The following is a 21,965-nucleotide window of genomic DNA, read 5'->3' as shown; positions in this document are numbered from 1 at the left end:
GGGGGGGTAATTTCAGCAAGAGGTCAATACCTATTCACCTAGCATTCTGGCCTGAACTTGACCTCAAACATACTCTCTCTTTTACTCATTTACTTGTTTCAGTCATTTGACTGTGGTCATGCTGGAGCACCGCCTTTAGTCGGGCAAATCGACCCCAGGACTTATTCTTTGGAAGCCTAGTGCTTATTCAATTGGCCTCTTTTGTCGAACTGCTAAGTTACGGGGACATAAACACACCAGCATCGGTTGTCAAGCAATGTTGGGGACACACACACACACATATATATATATATATATATATATATATATATATATATATATATACGACAGGCTTCTTTCAGTTTCCGTCTACCAAATCCACTAACAAGGCTTTGGTCGGTCCGAAGCTATAGGAGAAGATACTTGCCCAAGATGCCACGCAGTGGGAATGAACCCAGAACCATGTGGTTGGTAAGCAAGCTGCTTACCACACAGCCACTCCTGCATCTTAATAATTTTTTCAGAACCCTCCGTCCTATAAGCCACAGTGCTAGCCTGCTTGCACTTGCTTCTCTGAGTGTTAGACTGCTGCAAGTCTATTGACTTATCCAGGTTAATGTTTACTCTTGTACTGCTGACATGGCTTTTCAGTATCCCAGTGTTAGTGAAATATCCATCAACTCTTAGCTTTAGCAGCAATAGCTCAAAAGATACAGACCCAATGAGAGAGGACATATTTGACAGGTTGGATGTGCAATTCAAAACTGTTTTAATAGGTGGACAATTAATCAGGTCACCAAATATATGCTGCTGTACATTGAAGCAATCCAGTCTCTACATAATTGTCTAATTGTCTCTTATAATTTACTAACAAGCTCCCTGCACAAGTATATTGTTTTCTATTGCTAAGGGTTTGCTATATCCTATTAGTTCCTCTCTAATGGCTCTTTTCAGAGTGGCATGCAACCTGTTGTTGACAAATGCCCTGTTAACTGCTGCTTAAGCAGTTTGCTAATCTGCTCTCTGGAGACTTTTCTTTCATCATTCTCCAAAAGATCCCAAATATTCAATACAAAATACATGAGGGGGTGTACAGTATATATATTATACATACACATATATACATACAGGGTGTGTCAGTTTTTTGAGGAAGCTTTTTTTCAAGAGCTCCAACTTTGTTCTTATTTTTTACCTTACTTTTCAGATAAATGATGTCAGACATTAGGTTGACTCAGCAAATGAAAAAGCACAACATAGTGATATAGAGATGGTTCGCTTCTTGAAAGTTACTTGATCCTTTGTTGTCAATGTTCAAAAAGAGCTGGAAGCTGCTGAAGGGGATCCAACATCAGGAGCTAAACACAAAACACATGTACAGGGTCCTAATACAATCAGAACAGGTAACTTTGTACGAAAAGTTCTAGAAATAATCGATAAAAGCCCCTGAAGATTACAGAATGCATGACCAGAAGAGTTGTGCATGAGGACATCTGCTACAAGTTGTATGTGATGCAAAGAGATCAGTTTATGTTGGATGTGACAAAGAAGCATTCAATCCATTCAAAGTGCTTGCAAAACAAGTTAAAGAGGCTGGAATGCTTTGATATTTCTCCCATGGAGAAAAAAATTTAATCTGAACCAAAAGGTAAACCAAAGTAATGAGAGATGGCTATGTAGAGACTTGAATGAGGCTCCAACAGTCATGTATACTAAGTTTCCAGCAACTGTGATAGTTCTGGGATTTGTTAGCAACAATGGAGATGTTGTCATGCCTCTATGCTTTTTTTTCATAGGGTCAATGCTGGTGTCTTTATAGAGATGTTGGGAAAAGTTCTGAAGTCCTGGATAGATATTGTATGTATGCAATAGAAGATAGTACATCTTCCAATAAGACACTGTGCTGTCTAATGAGGTTTACTGCTGTTTCTGCTATATGAAGCATTGTGCTTGGAGCTGAGTGCATGTGCAACATCTTATAGCTTAAAGCCATTAAAATGAATATATATATATATATATATAATGGAATAGTTAGTATAAAGCATTGTGTGAAATATATGAAATTCGTGGGTAAGGCTGGAACAATGTGAAATAAATCCAAGACAAATCACTTGTAACATTTGCTAATTCTTGAAGAGGGGGGGGGGGTTCATAATTGAATGCAGGGTAAGTCACCATTAATTCATATATCTGTTTCCTTGTGATTTGCCTTGGATTTATTTCACTTTGTTCCAGCCTTACCCACGGATTTTATATAATATATATGTATGCATAGATCGATAGATGTTTATTATTTTTTTAAAGTATGTTTAAGAATAACATTGGGACATTTAACTGATAGTGTGACACTGTATTGATAAATTTATTGCAAAGATCAAGTTGACTGAGGATTAACAATCATCATCATCATCGTTTAACGTCTGCTTTCCATGCTAGCATGGGTTGGACGATTTGACTGAGGACTGGCGAACCAGGCTCCAATCTGATCTGGCAGAGTTTCTACAGCTGGATGCCCTTCCTAACGCCAACCACTCTGAGAGTGTAGTGGGTATTTTTACGTGCCACCAGCACGAGAGCCAGTCAGGTGGCACTGGCAACGGACACACTCAAATGGTATTTTTTACCAGCACAGGAGCCAGTCCAGCGGCACTGGCAACAATATATATATATATGAGAGGAAGTCAAATGTTATCCTCACTTTCGCCATAACATATCTTTATTATTGACACACTGTCTTCTGTGCATGCGTGCTTATAATTGGTACTCGTGTGGTCATGTAATTGAAGTGAGCCTGGTCGTGTCATTTTTCTTTCTGGTTTTACAGTGTAAGCATGGTCGCTCCACTAGCAATGTACACCATAGAAGGAAAAAGAGCAGTGATGTGATTTCTCTGGTCGAAAGGTGTGTCAGGTGCTGAAATTCATTGGAGGCTTTTAGAACAATATGGGGACAGTGCACTACTGTGTGTATGAGTGGATGTAGAAGTTTAAAAGTGGCCGGAGAAGCATGACGCACGAAGAGGGAACAGGAAACCCATCAGCCTCTACCAATGATGAGAAGATTCAACAAGCTTGAGAGATGGTAAAGGTGAACCGGTTCACCATTACCATCTCTTGGATCACTACTCTTTGTTCTTCTTTGGTGCATATTGCTAGTGGAGTGGCCATGCTTACACCGCAAAGCCAGAAAGAAAAATGGTGCAATTAGGCTCAAACTCCAATCACGTGACCACAATAGTACAAACTATAAGCATGCATACGCAGAAGGCAGTGTGACAATAATAAAGATATGGCAAAAGTGCAGATAATTTTTAACTTCCTCTTGTATATTAAACAAGGGAGTTGGGATGGGAAACTATAATATACAAGGTATTGAAATAAGTTGAGAATTTAATTCTCAAAACAAATGGCATAAAGGGCGAAGAAGTTGCCACATTGTTAGGATCAGGGCACTCCATGACTCTTACCACATTCTACTCCAATAACCTTCAGCAAACTGGGTCCTTTGAATTCATATGTTGTCATCCTTGGTTTTAGTTAAATGACAGAGACCCTCTGATTTGAGGTGCAGTAACTGTTACTAGCTTGTGTGATTTTCAACAAACCATCTATCCTGCTTGGGTTCAGTGTTCTTGTCCCCTATTTTCTCCTGAAGCAGTGAAATACAACTTGCTCGTTTCAGCCATGCCACTACCTTGTTAAGTAAAAGTAGGTTGGATATAATCAAGTAAGATGAATAAATTAGCCATCTTGTGAGTTAGCCTTCTTTCTTTTTGGGGGTGGTGGTGTGGGGTTGGCTAAAATTTGAGTCAGAAATAAAAGATAACGTAAATTATTAGATACATATTTCATACATCGTAAACTTGTTTAAAGAGAAAATTAGATCAATGGATGGTACTTGTTTATTCATTACCAAAGAAATTCTGAGACTGAACAAATTTTTCAAACTGCCTTTGAGCTGTATTTTGTGGGACTAAATAAAGTGAAACTCAATACAATAATAAAATGAATTAAAATAAAATAAATTATAAAACGAATGTATGGAATGCAAAATCCAATTAATGTTCCAATACCAGCCACGCCTGCATCTGTATTTAAATCTGAAGTCTCGACTGAATTATCTCCCTTCGGGCTAATCACCATGTTTCATATCTTACAGGAATGATAAAATAAGTGCCAAAGTACTAGAGCTGATATCATTGACAAAACACTTGAAAGGTGGTGTACATGCTTCACTTATTAAAACTCTCTGCCTCTAGAGGATGTATCACAATAACCAAAGAGCAGTCCCGACTAGATCCATATAAGGAAGGGAGGTAATCTCAAGAAACAAGAATTCTCAAAAGTTGACCGGCTATTATAACAAAGGACTAACATACTGTCTGGGGGCGAGAGGACAGTTGTGGACTTGAGTTTCTGTCTCAGTAAGCATCACCAGGCAGCAATTGTCCTAGATTGTCTTGGCAGCTAAGGGACATTGACGTAAATGAAAAGAGCAGATCATATAGGTTATCTCAGACAATGAATTTGTCCTTTCCCTTAATAGTATGTCAAGTATGGAGAATTCTTGATTCTTGAAATTCTCTCTTTTCATATGGAGTTAATAAATATCTGGTCATTAAAACACATTCTCTAGAGGCAGAGAGTTTTAATAAAGCAAGAATGTATGTTGTATAATATTTAATATATCCGCGTCTGAATGAGTGTATCTTTTTATCTTGTTTATGCCAAGGTACCTTCATGAAAGGTTTTAGTTGAACTGAACAACCCCAGCATTTTCTTTTTTCTTTTTTTAAGCACGGTACTTGTTCTATAAGTATATTTTGCTGAACCACCAACTTGCTGGGATATAAACCAACTAACACAAGTTATCAGTAAATTTTCAGGGGCCATGAAAAAAATCATGCTTTTGACCAGTAAAGTTTATGTGCAATAAATTGGTTATACGTCCACAATACACAAAATATATTTTAATTTTTTATTCAAGTCCTAATAATATTTAGTTATAAAAACAATAGGATTTTTAGATACCGAATGGCTATGGAGGTCCACTCAAGTGAAATAGGAATCAAAGGGGTCCATAGGTAAAAAATAGTTAAGAACTCCTAGTCTGAAATTTCCCTTGGTTTTACTAAAGAACCATGTATGTCGTTATATAATATGTTTATATAATATATGTTGCGTTTTCATTCGTACAAATAATGAAAGAAACTAACTTTAAAGTAACAGTGGGACTTTAACCCTTCGTAAAGTGGTACCGTGGATTGAAGGAAGAATCATTACATATTCTGGTGGTTGTTGTTCATCTATCGTTTTGGTAATTCAGCTTGGGCCGTCGTTAGTTACATAGGCTCCTTTATATATATTTTTTCTACTCTAGTCACAAGGCCCGAAATTTTTGAAGTGGGAACCAGTCGATTACATCGACTCCAGTACGCTACTAGTACTTAATTTATCGACCCCGAAAGGATGAAAGGCAAAATCAACCTCGGCGGAAATAGGCTCCTTTATATTAATTCTCCTCTGATAAAACAAACAAACAAACAAAAAAAACGGTAGGATCCGCATAACTCACCTTGATGAAAAACTATCACCCCTCTGACCTAGAAGACATATAAATTAGTTGTTTGAAATATATTACGTGAAACATGATTGAACCTTCGATTCCATTCCTGTGCAATGCTCAGCCAATGGCAACATAGGACTCAGCAAATGTCCAAACACTCACATGATAGGTATGTTAACCAATCACTATATATTAGCGTAATGAACCTGCAAAGTACATTTTTTATTTTTAAATCGCCTATAAAAGGTATCTGGTATCTGGTGTCCTATTGGGTTTTTAAAAGCTTTTGAGCCAACCAGTTACTGGATGCAAGGGAAGCAACTGTATTTATCTTAATATGAGTCAGGTAAATTCGCTATATTTAATCCAGTCGAATTGGCTGTGTTTAGTGGAGGCACATGGCCTAGTGGTTAGAGCAGCGGACTCGCGGTCGAAGTAACGCGGGTTCGGATGTGTGTGTGTTTATGAGCGAAACATCTAAGCTCTACGCGGCTCCGGCAGAAGGTAATGGCGAACTTCTACTGAATCTTTCACCACAATTTTCTCTTACTCACTCCTGCATTTAGCAGCTCACCTAAAACAGATTGGCTTTTAGAGCCAAGCATGGCGCGAGGTTTTCAATCTAATTATTGGGGCCGTACCTTCGAGTGTTTTAGTCGATCATATAGATTCCGAACATTTATTTCTCTGTGGAGCTTAAAGAACAGTTACGATTTATCTTTTTGGACTTAAAAAGACATACTTCTACACATTACTATTCACACGCACACGCACGCGTATGTTTACACACATACAAATACATATAGACAGATAAATAGACAGACACACAGATGCTTGTTACGACTGTGTAGTTAAGACGTTCGCTTTGCAATCACGTGGTTTTGAGTTCAGTCCAACTGCAGCACCTTAAACAAGTATTTTCAGCTAATAGACCAGAGGTGGCCAATGCCTTGTAAATGAATTTAGTAGTTGCAAAATGCATGGGAGCCTGTCATTCATTCATTCAGTCATACATACATACATACAAATTGCATGGCTACAAGAACTGGAGCAGGACTTCTGCCAGAATGTTCAGCAAACGCAATATGAAATAGACGGTGAAATACTGGAAAGGTGTTACAGAATATGTCAAACAGGAAATCCCCAGGCCCAGACCTCATAACAGGCTGATGGATGAAGAATTTCACCTTTTATCAACGAGACCTCATGCGGTTGTAAAGGGTACACAAAAACTTCCCCAATAGAAATCAACTGCAACTATTCTCCTAATCCCCAAGAATAGCCAAACCACCCTTGCTAAAAATGAACGTTTTATAGTCTCCTACAACATCATTTACAGATTATACACTGGGTGCCTCCATCTGTTCTTACGGGACCATTGTGACACTTACAACATTATAACACCTGAGCAAGTTGGAGAAAGGAAGGAGGTATGATGCTATATACTGCAGCTACCAGTTAACAAAATGATCCAGGAAAAAAACAGTAAAAATCGCTGGAACGTAACCGTAGTGTGGTTGGACTACCAGATGGCTTTTGATAGTATCCCACACGTTTGGAATATCAGGACTTTACAGTTAGCCAAAGTCCTACAACCACTGGTGAGTGCTGTTGAACGCCTGATCAAGACTTGGTACACCACTTTGCTCCTTAGAAGTGATAAGGAGCAAATCGAGTCGGATAGCATTCATTACCAAAAAGGCATCTTTGACGGTGATAACCTGTCGGTGTTGCACATCGTCTTCTTATTAAATCTATCATCAAACCTGCTCCAAACCATAATGGTCATAGAAATGGATCCAGAAGTATCTCACATCTTTTATTTGTCTGAAACTGTACAGGTCAAATATCAAAAAACAATTGGGTCTCATTACCCAATTTTCTACAGAGGTGGGAACGAAATTTGGTGAGTGCAAATGGGCATTTTTGATAATGAAACGTGGAAAAGTTGTGTCCTACTCCGAAAATTTAAAAATGAACGGCTTGACAATACAACGTTTACAATCAGGTGAACAATTATAGGTATCTTGGACAAGATGGGAATGTCAGATATGACAGACCCATAAATAAGAATAGGACCAGGAATGAATACCTCAGGAAAGTAAAGAGAATGTGGTCCTCAGAACTTTCAGATTTGCCTGTTCTCACGCCTACGTTTGGCCTTCTGAACTTGTCACTGAAAGAACTCAATGAAACATGTTTGAACTCGCAAATTACTCAGTATTACAGGAAGCTTCAACATCAATGGAGATTTAAACAGGCTATACTTCCTACGCAAAGATGGTGGTCGTGGTCTCAAACCTGTATTGATGTCATATGAAGCAAGTATAGCGACACTGAAACAATATCTGCCGCAGAGGAAAGAGACCAGTAACTATCTTGCTCAAGTTTGCGACCATGAAATCAATAACATAATTAGGATAGTTAATGAGCTTGAGGATAACTATGGAAAAGAGCTAATACAGATCTGTCCCCAAGGAGAAAACGTTGACAGACAACAAATGTAGGCTGCGCAGACCAAGACTAAAGACATCAGAGCAAATTATTGGCAACTGTCAGAAAATGTTCTGTCGTGGAAATCAGCTGTCCGCTAGACACCAATAAGAACAAAATAAAAGAATGGACCAGTTCACTAAGAAGATAGTATATGGGTACTTGGCATGAAAAGCACGAACCATAAAAGCGATTAATCATGTCAAGAGCTTGGCATGGAGTATCGACAAGTTTGCGACATCCTACACTGAAAGCTGCTTCTATGCAATTCACGAACAAGAGATCTCTATCAAGTTCCTACAGCATAAGGGGCAGAAAACGTTGACAGACAACAAATGTAGGCTGTGCATGACCAAGCCAGAAGACATCAACCACATTATTACCATCTGTGAGAGAATGTCTTCCAGATATTATCTTCCTATGAGGTATGATGTGGTGTCCAGAACGATCCGGAATAGATAACAAAAAAAGTTCTTTCAAAGACAGGAGAGTGCAAGAGAAGGAGGGATGTGTGTGTATGTGCAGGCGCGCAGGTCTGTATGTGTGTGTAATGATAGCACGTGTGTGTGTGTGTGTGTGTGTCTGTGCGCGCGCGCGCGGTTGTGGCTGTTTATGTATCGGTTGAATAAAGTTAAAACATGGTCTGGTTTTCACGTTTTTCATTATTGTATTAAAAAATTTCTTTTACAATGTTGATGTGTGTTAAACGTAAGCGCTAATTGAACTTTATGAGCATTACAAAATATTTTTTTAATATTCAACACACTTCAACATTGTGTGGTAAGTAGCTTGCTTACCAACCACATGGTTCCGAGTTCAGTCCCACTGTGTGGCACCTTGGGCAAGTGTCTTCTATTATAGCCTCGGGCCGACCAAAGCCTTGTGAGTGGATTTGGTAGATGGAAACTGGAAGAAGCCCATTGCAAATATATGTATATATGTATGTGCGTGTATATGTTTGTCCCCCCACCAACATCGCTTGACAACTGATGTTGGTGTGTTTACGTCCCCGTAACTTAGCGGTTCGGCAAACGGGACCGATAGAATAAGTACTAGGCTTACAAAGACTAAGTCCTGGGGTCGATTTGCTCGACTAAAGGCGGTGCTCCAGCATGGCCGCAGTCAAATGACTGAAACAAGTAAAGAGAGTAATAATAAAAAACGTGAAAACCAGACCATGTTGGTTTGTTTACGTCCCCGTAAATTAGCGGTTCGGCAAAACGAGAACGATAGAATATATACCAGGCTTTCGACTAAAAGTAGTGCAAATTGGTGTACCAGCATGGCCGTAGTAGAATGACTGAAACAGATAAAAGACACATAGGATTCTTCTCTGTTTTGGCTGTGGCTGTGGAAATTTCAAAGTTTATTGAAAATTTTTGAATTCAGTGGATTAATGTGGTTTTCCAAGTCGAATCTTGAAAACTGGCATCAAACAGAAAAGGGTACATTTTGCTTATCTCACCCCCATTAAAAAATTAGGGTTATCTCACCCCGTTTAACGAACACTATCGGTACTTTTGGTTGTCTCCTTCAACTAAAAAAAGTTGTTTAACCCTCAATAAAACAATAACAAAAACAAAAAATGAAAAAATTAACCAACATAAAAAGTGAAGGGATGAAACGTCGTTTTGAATCTGATAACATTTTTATAACAAATCATACCATGTCTGTTGAGGAGGCGAAACGTCAACAATGTGTTGAAGTATTGAATCAAAAAGATCTAACTCTTTTAATCCAGTCTTTTGTCGCCACGTTAACTTGATTTTTTTTAGTGGGGGAGATAACCCAATTTTTTAATGGCACTTTTTTAATGGGGGTGAGATAACCAAAAAGTACCCAGAAAAGATCCGGTATATATATATATATATATATATATATATATATATATATATATATATATATATATCATACAGTTATTGCGTGGAAGGCACTTAAAAGCACATATTGTGTGTTGACCACTTAAACATTTAACTACTCTCTCTCTCTCTCACACACACACACATACATACATATATATATATATATATATATATATATATATATATATATATATATATATATATATATATATATATATATATACGTGTGGTGAGAAATTTGCTTCCCAACCACATGGTTTCGGGTTCATTATTTGGTGTCAAAAGTTTTGTCACACCAACTGCGATCTGATCACTGACGCCGGTTTCATTTTATTTGGTTTGTGGCGAGGATGTTGGATGGTATATAAATAGGCTCTCTGGTTATAAATTGTTTGTTTTCCTATATAGGTCAGCTAACGTGGTGTTTGGTTGTATTTCATTTACCTTCCTTCTTTCTCTATACTCTTAATTAAATGATAAATGCCCCCCTATGGAGTGAAGCTGTCCAATAGAAAACGGCGGCAGACGTGACAGTAGTACTAGCAGTGATAGTGGTGGTTGTTGTATCAATGATAGCACTAGTAGTATATATTTGCATATATATATATATATATATATATATATATATATATATATATATATATAAACAAATAGTAAATGAGTATATGCATATATACGTACAGGTATGTGCATACCGACATCCACCTGTATGTATAGGTGCATATCTGGGTACAGGACATTGCAAACAAAACGTAGACGAGAAAACACACAAGCCACATAGAGAACATTCTCCTTCATCAGCTACCCCCGTTTTAACACCGGCGTTTCGAAGAGCTGGGTAGGACGCATCGTTAAAACGGCTCATATATATAGATATATATAGATATATATATATTCAAATGATAATCTCCTTTTTCGAGATCAGTGACTTTTTGTCACTGGAAAAAAAAATATATGTATCTTTGCATTGGAGATATCACTTCTCATCCCTGGCCGGTGATTATCACGCGCTGATGACGGGTTACTACCTAGAAACCCGGGTCCGTGTGTGTCACGTCAGGCTAAGGATGGGAACGATGATTTCCCTTTGCAAATACTGATAGGGCACAGACAGTGTGTCATTAGCCAGCTGAAGGAGATGTCTTCCTGGGGCTATAAACTACAGTAGCATCGTCTTATAAGGGTCAGCCACAATTAGGTGGCAAATATATTTCACGATATATACAAATGTATATCTCTAGCTTTTCTTTTTATGAAAGGCCAGCGATAGACAATGCATGTACGTCTACGCAACCAACAACCAATGTAAGAGAAAAGTAAGGGTAGGTACAAATTAGTATAAGTATCGCTGAAGGCGTTACCGTCAGAAGGACGCTTCAAAATTCTGCCAGTCTACCAGCCAATGCTCCAAACTTATTTAACAACCCCAAAACGATGAAAGGTAAAGTTGACTTTTCGAGATTTGAAGTTAGTGTGTAGACAACCGGAACAAATATCTTCAAAGCTTTCTTTCTGATATATTCAGTGATTTAGCTGTGAAATCGCTGATTAATTCCCATTAATTCCTGACTTAATTCTTAAGTAAAATCTGCATGACACAGTGACAAGCTGGATGAGTTCAGTATACTCGTCCACCTCGCTCGGTTATTTGCAAGGCTCTTGTGGTGTGATGGAGGACAAAGACAACAAGAAGCAAAAGGACAGAATGAAACGTTGGACCTTACCTTGTCGACCGCAGCGGAGTACACGATCGCTCTTGATCACAGCCCATAACACCACACGCCCCCCTGATCTATAGATCATTCAACCGGCTCTCCCACTCACTCCTCGCTCCCGAACTACCTTAATTGGTTTCATAATCAGCCAACCAGGGAGGAGGGTGCCGCTCCCTCTGTGGTCGCTGTGCGACCCCGGGACTGGCCTGAGTTCCTGGCGCGCTGCCTTCATCATCTTGCCTACTGCTGCTGTCTTCATCATCCTGCCCACTGCAGCTGGTTCCATCCTCTGAAGCACTGACAAGCTTCCGCACATCCAAAACATGGCGTGGCATACCATCGACCGAGACGTTGTTCTTTGAATTGATGGAGGTTATAGTTCCTTTCCCCCATTGTGATGTGCACCGTGCATTTGGGGGTTTTACCCATACTTCTTCCCCGATCTGCACGAAGGTGTGCTCTTCTTCTCCCCGGAGTCGCATTGATGCAATACACGGGTGCCTCCACTCGTACCTGAATATTGCCCTGTGTGGCACCGACTCCTCAGCCTGTCCTGACCTGGGCGACATATTATACCAACATATTATACCAAAAAACGGCCTCGATTGGCGAAATGTGGCCCCTCTCTGCCATGGTCTTGATGGTACGATGATGCCTTTCCACCACTCCATTCCCACTTGGCCGGTATGCCGCCCTGAAGAAGCGGCTGACCTGCCACCCGTCAAGCATTTCTTTCAGCACCTCCGAGCGAAATGCAGTGCCATTATCCAGCAGCAGCTCATCCACGGGGCCTCGTTCCAGGAATATCCCATTTAATACTCCTGCGATTTCCTCTGCCGGTAGTGTGTTACGTCCACTGGCACCTGCAACCAAGCTCGCTTTACCCTGGTTAGGACGTCTGCCCTGTTCTTTTCGGAAGGCACAAAAATTACGCTCAGCTCCAGATCGAACTCAGCGGTTAGCTCCCGCAATATTCCCAATCGGCGCTTTATCAGCATCTCCGCAGCCCCTTTGGTTCGCACCCTCCGCTCATTGGTGATGACTGCCGTCACCCAACCAAGCACAGTGGCCGAATCGGTTCTAATTTCGATGGTGCACAGCCCCCACTTCAAGGCCAGGTTCACCCACTTCAGCACGGCATCCAACTCCGCCACGTTGATATGGTTGCAGTCATCCATCTTCCTGAGCCAGGCTGCATCTTCCACCACGGTGCCTCCCATTTCCAAGACAACCCCTATTGCGATGCTACTGGCGTCACACCAAACGATCCCACTCTTTGATTTGGGAACATACCAACTGCCCCTCACTGGATCCTCTGCTCTCACTCTGATCAAGACTTCCTGCATCATGTCGGTCATTTTCTCCCCAACTCTGTCATTCCACTTTGCTCCTTCGGCTCGTCTCTTGATGAAGCTACATGCTGTCCGGTGCCATCCTGCAACCGGGTAGTGTCCCACCAGCTTCCCGCACACCGAGAACAGTTCCCGTCTACTCACGCTGGTGCCCAGTTCAGGGATCTCGTTCCCACGCCGAAACACCAACGCACCGGCCTTGTCTCTCCGTAGCTTGAGGCCCAGTGCAGCGCCTCCCTCCATGGCCTCTGGTGGCTTGGCGACCAGTCCGAACTTCTTCAGGTGGCCTATGACCTCCGTTGCTGGCATTATGGTTTCATCCACAAGGATGTCATCAATGTACGAATTGGTGGCCCTTTTTACTCTGTCCACCTTTCCCAGGATGGCCTTGAGAATTGTTGCCATAATTTTTGGCGCTGAATTTAGCCCAAACCCCAGCCTGGTCAAGCAGTATGTCCGGCCCTTATACCTGACAAGCTGATGCTTCCACAGTCTCTCAACCACATGCACCTGCAGGTATGCCGACTTCAAATCGACGATCGTGGAGGCCCCTGTCATCTTCCTCCATTCTCGCAAGGTGTCCCCGCAGACATCTGTGGCCACGCCGCCCGTATGACATGATATGTGGTCATTCAGCTCTCGGAAGTCAAGCACTGGTCTGACGTTATGCTTCGTGGGCTGTACCACCACCATCAGCGGCAGGACTCCGCTCTCTCCTTCTTCTTCCCAAGGGATCAATATGCCCTCCTTAATCCACCGCTCCCCCTCCCCCTCGAACTCGCTTCTGGCATTTCCTTTCAAAGTATGCTGGTAGCAGCCCACTTTATTTTTTAACGTCGGGAGCTCTCACCTCCAGTACCACTCCACTGTCCACCTCTGGCCATCGAAGGCGGCACGAAAATCCTGGTCTTCAATAGTGTGCGCGGCATAGTTTTCTTCGCGGTTCTCACCAATGCACGGCGTCGCCATACACGGTTTCCCCGCGACCCCGAAAGTCACACCGGCCTCGTTGACAGTGACACCTCCTAAACGGGTGATTGCATCCATCTCCATCACCACGTCAATCTCATCCACCAAGTGGCCAACTACAATTGCTTGCAGCGTCAGCTTTGCTCCCTGCACCTCAGTAATGCCTTCACAGCGTACCTCTCTTCCGTCGACTGCCCTCACACTGCTTTCTCCACTCCACGTCTCTACCACCCCCGGAGTCATCAGGGTCGTTGTACAGCCTGTGTCCACGAGGGCACGTGACATCTTCCCATCCACTAGCACATCAACAACGGGTAGAAAAAAATGCGCCTTTATTGATCCGAAGGGACGACCACTGGCGCAGTAGTCTCCCTTAGACCGTTTCCCTGCAGACATTCGCTGGCTATATGTCCCGTTTCTCGACAACGGTAGCAAATGACCCCAGGCTTGGGTAACTTGCAGTCTCGCACCATGTGCGGGCCCTGACACCGGAAACACTGTCCTTTGAACGGTCGCACACGTTCCTTGTTCGACCCCTCTCCGCTACTCCTTGGTCGGCCACATTTTGCTGTGGCCGTTGCTGCCAACGGTGTCGATCTACAACACGAAACTAACATACGAGTCCTCGTTATTATATCCGCCATGGGCATGGCGTTCACGTCCGACAGTTTCTGTAATTCGACCGACATGTGGTCAGGAAACCCAGTTACAAATGCCAACTTTACTGTTCGATCCAGCGATTCTCCCTCGTACCCTGCCAGTCTAGCCAACCTCCTAAGTTCGTTGGCAAACACGTCGACCTGTTCGCCGGTCCACTTCGCTCTCCCCAGGCGAGCGTACACCTCAAACATTCCTTCTGCGAAGGCCTCCATCAAGCGGATTTCTATTTTCTCCGCGCTAACTTGGTCCCTCTCTTCCATCTCTAAAAATGGCGCCAACGCTGGACCATCCAAGTACAGTGGTAGAAAGCTTGCCAAGTCGCCTATCCCTTGGAGCTTCGCGACCAGCTTCATCTTTTTTAGCCATGCGACCACGACCGTGTCGCCGCAAAACGTTTAATGATATCACTAGAAATCCGGACTACACTCATAATTTTTTTTTTTTTTCTTATGGGCCGAAATAGCTTGTGGTGTGATGGAGGAAAAAGACAACAAGAAGCAAAAGGACAGAATGAAACGTTGGACCTTACCTTGTCGACCGCAGCGGAGTACACGATCGCTCTTGATCAAAACACGTCTTTCTCGTAACCTGTCTGTTTTCTCACTCACCCACGTGCTGGCCCTCGACCGCATGTGTCCGACTTCCGGTCTGACCCTTCCGGTCTGGCCCTTCCGGTCTGACCCTTCCGGTCTGGCTTCACTTCTGTTTGCCTCACCTCTCTCCACCAACAACACACAGCTCATCACAGCCCATAACACCACAGCTCTCCTAGGATTCCGTACTCATATCAAGCGTTTACATATCCTTCATGCACACGTTCATGTTGTGCAGCCAAGTACGTTTAATAGGTCTATTCCCAGATGCTATTTCTCCATTGTGGATTTATCCTTTGGAATGTAACTATTCTTCTTGTAATGGACGTAGGCCTGCCAATGCAATCTTCGTTCCCGAGCTGAGTGTACATACTGGGAAGTCTAGCACGGGACAGGACAACTGCATTGACACTCTTTAATATGCAGTGTATATTGCTTAAGTGGAAGGTGTTCAGTCTTCTCTCCTATCTAGCATATGTAGTCTATACCCCGCTGCCTATGACACACGCATTGTTGATTGCCATCTTTGCTTTAATAATTAGCTTGGGATTTGTTCACACTCACGATTAGAAGACGAGCTGCCATCTCGAACCTCTTGTCACTCACCAAGGTTTTCAGTGATAGTAGTGACGAATTACTATGACCGATAGTGTTTCTATATCTCTACCCAAGGTACATAAAGGCGCGTGGCTTAGCGGTTGAAGTATTCGGGTCGTGAGTTCGATTGCCGGCGACACGTTGTCTCCTTAAGCAAGACGCTTTATTTCATGTTGTTCCAATCTACTCTACTGGCAAAAATAGTGATACCAGTAATTCAAAGGGTCAGCCTTGTCATATTCTGTGTCACGCTGAATATCATTGAGAACTAAGTTAAAGGTATGCATGTCTCTAGAGTATTCAATCACTTGCATGTTAATTTTACGAGCAGGCTGTCCGTCGATTGGATCAGCTGGAACCCACGTCATCGTCGTAACCGATGGAGTGTCAAGAATGCTCGTTTTCTTCAGACTGATAATCAACCCGAAATCTTTGCAAGCCTGAAAGAGGCGGTCCATATGTGACTGAAGCTACCCGATCAATGCAGTACATAGTTTTGTCTTGGCTCTGAGGTTAGACAGAAAAGCTTGCAAAAAGGATCACCGCTGTCTCACATGTCTCAACAGCACTTACGACCTAAAAAAGTTAATGCTATTTTCAACAGAGCCATTTCTGGTTATAACCAATAACCAGAAATGGCTCAGACGAAAGTAGCATTATTTTTTTTAGGTCGTTCAATCCTTCTCGACTTATCAATAGACCGATTGAGTAAGCCTATCAGTAACGGCTACTGGAAGCAGCTGTCAGCCAAAATTGCTCTATTAAATAATGTCCATTATTTATTACTTGTCTTATAGATCACTCTGTGTAAAAACCAGTTTGTCTAGAGCCTGTCCTCGGATTTACAATATAGAATTGTGATGAACCATAACCTTTGGGCCTTGCTATAAGAATACTTGGAGTTCTTCACTAATCTAAACAACATTGTTAGCCTGGTGTGCCAACAGAGAGCTTATTTTGTCCAAGGTTGATAACCCTTCGCTATTATATATATATATATATATATATATATATATATATATATATGTAAATGTGTGTGTGTGTGTGTGTTTGTACCCCCACCCCCATCGCTTGGCATTGACAACCGATGCTGGCGTGTTTATGTAACTTATCGGTTCGGCAAAACGATCGATAGAATAAGTACTAGGCTTACAAAGAATAAGTCCTAGGGTTTATTTCTTCGACTAAAATCCTTTAAGGCGGTGCTCCAGCATGGCTGCAGTCAAATGATTGAGACAAGTAAAAGAATAAAATAAATAAAATAAATACGTATATGTATAATAAATACATGTGTGTGTATGCTTGTATGTATGTATATGCCTGTACTACTAAAGCAGCGCGGACCAGAACGCGCAGTCGCGCGTCCGCGCTAGCTAGTCTTGAGTGGTCGATCCTAACCCTAACCCTATCCCTAACCCTAACCCTAACCCTGTCCCTAACCCTAACCCTAACCCTATCCCTAACCCGCGTGTGCAAATGAATACGTGTTTAGGGTTAGGGTTAGGGTTAGGAATAGGGTTAGGGTTAGGATCGACCACTCACGACTAGCTAGCGCGGACGCGCGACTGCGCGTTCGGGTCCGCGCTGCTTTAGTAGTACCATATATGCCTAAATATGTATATATATTCTTTTATTTGCTTTAGTCATTTGACTGTGGCCATGCTGGAGCACCGCTTTTAGTCGAAGAAATCGACCCCTGGACTTATTTTGTGTAAGCCTAGTACTTATTCTATCAATCTCTTTTGCCGAACTGCTAAGTTACGGGGACGTAAGCGCACCAACATCGGTTGTCAAGTGATAGTGAGGGGACAAACACAGACATAAACACACAAATATATACGCAAACACACACACACACATATATATGTAATTATACGACGGGCTTCTTTCAGTTTCCATTTACCAAATCCACTCAAAAGGCTTTAATCGGCCCGAGGCTATAGTAGAAGACACTTGACCAAGTTACCACGCAGTGGGACTGAACCCCGAACCATGTTGTTGGGACGCAAGCTTCTTACCACAAAGTCACACCCATATGTATATATATGTCTTTATCTACCTGTATATTCTTTTCTACTCTAGCCGCAAGGCCCCACATTTTTGGCCAGTCGATTAGATCAACCCCAGTACACAACTGGTACTTAATTTATCGACCCCGAAAGGATAAAAGGCAAAGTCGACCTCGACAGAATTTGAACTCAGAACATAAAGATGAAATACTGCTAAGCATTTTGCCCGGCGTGCTAATGTTACTGCCAGCTCGCCGCCTCATTTATCTATAAATTATACACAATATATATATATATATATATATATATATATATATATATATATATATATATATATATATATATATATATATATATATATATATATATATATATATATATATATATATATATATATATATATATATATATATATATATATATATATATATATATATATATATATATATATATATATATATATATATATATATATATATATATATATATATATATATATATATATATATATATATATATATATATATATATATAATATATATATATATATATATATATATATATATATTATGTGTATACACGTATATGTATAATATATAGATATATATGTAAATGTATAATATATATATATATATATATATATTTATATATATATATATATATATATGTGTGTGTGTGTGTGTGTGTGTTTACACGCACACAATATTCAACAGTTCGACAGATACAAAAGAATGCGAGAATAAGTAATTTAAACTTACGCACAAAAATGAATAAATAAATAAAAATCAACGATAACGTGTTTTTAGGAATAGAAGAACGACAGTAACCTTATTCTAATTCTAACGTATTGCTAATTTCCGAATACGAATAGTATTCTTTCTTTCGTCAAGTGCGGTTCTTTCGTCAAGTGCGGGACTACAATGGCTTAGCTTCGAGTCAGTCTATGTGTAGTTACCGGTCTCTAACGTCGGAAAAAGGCACTGTTTTTGCTAGTTTCTTTCATATATTCATCACTATCATCACCATATATATCTTCTGCCTTCTTTCAGACATATATAAATAAATCGTCATGTTCCTTGATAGATTCTTACTCCGATTGTTCCACTACTTGCTGTCGTTCGTCTCCTGTATCTACGACTGGTGGTTGAAAATACTACAGCTGCGCTTTCTTGTATTTGCTGGTAACAGTGGATTTAGTAATTTCCACGGCTTTCTCTATTTTGTCAAGCACATCTTTAGTTGTTTTAGGGACAGAGGAAAGTCGTCAACAATAACATCAAGAACGTTGACTACCACAACCTCCACGACGGCGACACCTTTGCAATTGAATCGCATCCGATGTGATAGTAAAGAACTGAAGAAATTGCCAACCAGTCTCGGCTTGGCCCTTAACGAGAGAGACGTGTCTTCTTTAGACATATGTAACATTGTTCTATGGTCATTGGTTATGGGAATTCCTTACATCAGCATTTATGATATCAAAGGTGGGTTCTAACTATATTTCTCTCTATCGATGTTCAATTGGTTATATACCTACTTATTTTTCTATGTTTATCATCTATCCACCCACCCATCTGCCTGTCTATCTATCTATCTATCTATCTATCTATCACCTAATTATCTGTTTACATATATCTACCTATCTATACAACTACCTATATGTATATAATAACAACCACCCCCATCTCTGTATCTACATACTAGTCTGTACATTTACCTACCTATCTGTGTGTTTATATACCCACCCCCTATATCTATGCATGTCTCTATACTCCTGTGTAATTTGATTAACAATTCATCGGTGTATTTATCTGTCTATATAATATATAATCCGTATTTCTATATGTCCAACTGTCTGTTATTAATATATCTGCGCCAATTTTAGTTGAAACTTATTGTGCCTGACCCTGCAGACACAATACCATAGTTAACTGAGAGTTTGCCACTATGCTAGAAAACATTGCTATTGTGATTAGAAGCCAGAAACTATGGAACACCTGATAAGTTCTTCTAGGGTTTTAGTTTCAAACCTTTCTCGGATTGACGTTTTCGTTTTCGTTTTGCTGTGTTCCATGAATTAAGTCCTAATCATGTGCTACCAAACCTACATCGTCTGTCTTATAGCTTTGTGACATTGTTGTTTAGTCCCGGGTCAGATTTGATTGAGTAAACCTACGATCAAAAGTCATTCCAGGCATGACTGACTCATCTTATTTTTGGGCATATCGCAACTAAGATTATTTAATAAATTATTCTTATTCTGAAAGATGGCAGGATGTGATTTAAGAGCGATTTTGATTGTTGTTTCTAGCAAGTTGAGTGATTACCTTCGTTGGCTTGTCTGTATGTGTGAGCGAGAGATGTTGTTTTGCTCTGGGTTAGATATAATTGAGCAGACCTATGATAAAAGATCTTCTAGCCATGGCTACCCTGTCTTATTCAGCTAGTATATCCAGGACAACTTTATTCAACGTGCCATTCCTTTTTTACGATGGTGAGGTGAGATTAGAAGGAAATTCGGTTGCTATCTCCAGCATATCGAGCAACCACGTCGAAGCCTCCCTTGTGTAATCTGTTATGGTGCTGCATAATTGTACTTCAACCTTCCAATCAATATTTATTTATAGTTCCCTATAAGGACCTTAAAATTGATATCTGTCCTATAAATAAGTACGTACATGTGTTTATGATACACGCTGTCATATTCGGGGATTCGCATATTGTCCTTATACACACACCTCTATCTCACTTTCTATATTTTATAAATCTCTCTCTCTATATACACATGCACATACATTATATATATATATATATATATATATATATATATATATAGTGCGTGTGTGTTCCTACATATATAGCTAACAGAACATATTTTTCTCATGCATGTTATATTTCATTAAAAAAAGATTGAATACGGAGTCCTGTATATATATATATATATATATATATATATATATATATATATATATATATATGTGTATATGTATACATATGTATATGTATACATATGTATGTATATATATATATATATATGTATATGTATACATATGTATATGTATACATATGTATATATATGTTGTATGTATAGATATATTTTATTTTTATATACTGAATGAATGTAATATACACGTATATAGTAACTTACACACGTGTCTAAACTGGAAGGCCTGTAATGTAAACTAGTTGTTATCTGTAGGTTCTTCCTGTCACCGTTAATATATATTCCTCCTCTTTTCCTTATATATATATATATATATATGTGTATATATGTGTATATATAGCTCAGTTCCTAATAATAATAATGATAATAATCATGTAGGCTGTTTGGTAAGAAGCTTGCTTTCCAACCACATAGTTTCGGGTTCAGTCCCACTGCATGGTACTTTGGGCCGCGGGCCGACCAAAGCCTTGTGAGTGGGTTTAGTAGATGGAAACTGAAAGAAGCCCGTCGTATATATATATATATATATATATATATATATATATATACATATATATATATATATATATATATATGTTTGTGTGTCTGTGTTTGTCCCCCCTCCGGCATCGCTTGACAATCGATGCTGGTGTGTTACTGTCCCCGTAACTTAGCGGTTCAGTCTTAGAATAAGTACTTGGCTTACAAAGACTAAGTCCTGGGATCGATTGGTTCGACTAAAACCGTGTAAGGCGGTGCTCCTGCATGGCTGCAGTCAGATGACTGAAACAAGTAAAGGAGAATGCTATATAGATTGATTTTCCAAATCTGCCTACTTTTTAATACCAGTGATAGCCATGAGATATTGTGGAAGTCTACCTCTATGTGGTTTCCAGACTTTCTATAATGTAATAGCTGTCAAATTACCCACAAATCACATCCTACTGTCCTAAGTGAAGAAGACATTGGGCAGTGTAGTACCTGATAGTCAAAAGATGGGATGGCCACACCGCAGCTGCTACTACTACTACTACTACTACTACTACTACTACTACTTTTATTTATTTACCATACCACAGCGTGGCCGTCGCCAGTACCGCCTGACTGGCCCTCGTGCCGGTGGCACGTAAAAGCACCCACTACACTCTCGGAGTGGTTGGTGTTAGGAAGGGCATCCAGCTGTAGAAACTCTGCCAAATCAGATTGGAGCCCGGTGTCACCTCCTGGTTCACCAGTCCTCAGTCAAATCGT

General features: G+C 40.4%; 1 protein-coding gene across 1 annotated transcript in view; it reads left to right on the top strand.

The window, feature by feature from the left end:
• Window positions 1-18,595: 18,595 nt before the first annotated feature.
• The window catches only part of LOC106872942 (dehydrodolichyl diphosphate synthase complex subunit nus1-like), a 46,328-nt gene continuing 42,958 nt past the window's right edge, over window positions 18,596-21,965 (top strand). Inside the window, exon 1 of the mRNA XM_014920120.3 lies at window positions 18,596-19,275. Coding sequence (XP_014775606.2) covers window positions 18,861-19,275 — 415 coding nt within the window. The 5' untranslated portion in view covers window positions 18,596-18,860. The remainder of the gene's footprint in view (window positions 19,276-21,965) is intronic.

Source organism: Octopus bimaculoides, chromosome 19, assembly GCF_046866305.1.
Source record: "Octopus bimaculoides isolate indiv1 chromosome 19, ASM4686630v1, whole genome shotgun sequence".
NCBI classification, from domain to species: Eukaryota; Metazoa; Mollusca; class Cephalopoda; order Octopoda; family Octopodidae; genus Octopus; species Octopus bimaculoides.
This window is presented reverse-complemented; position numbering and strand designations above follow the sequence as displayed.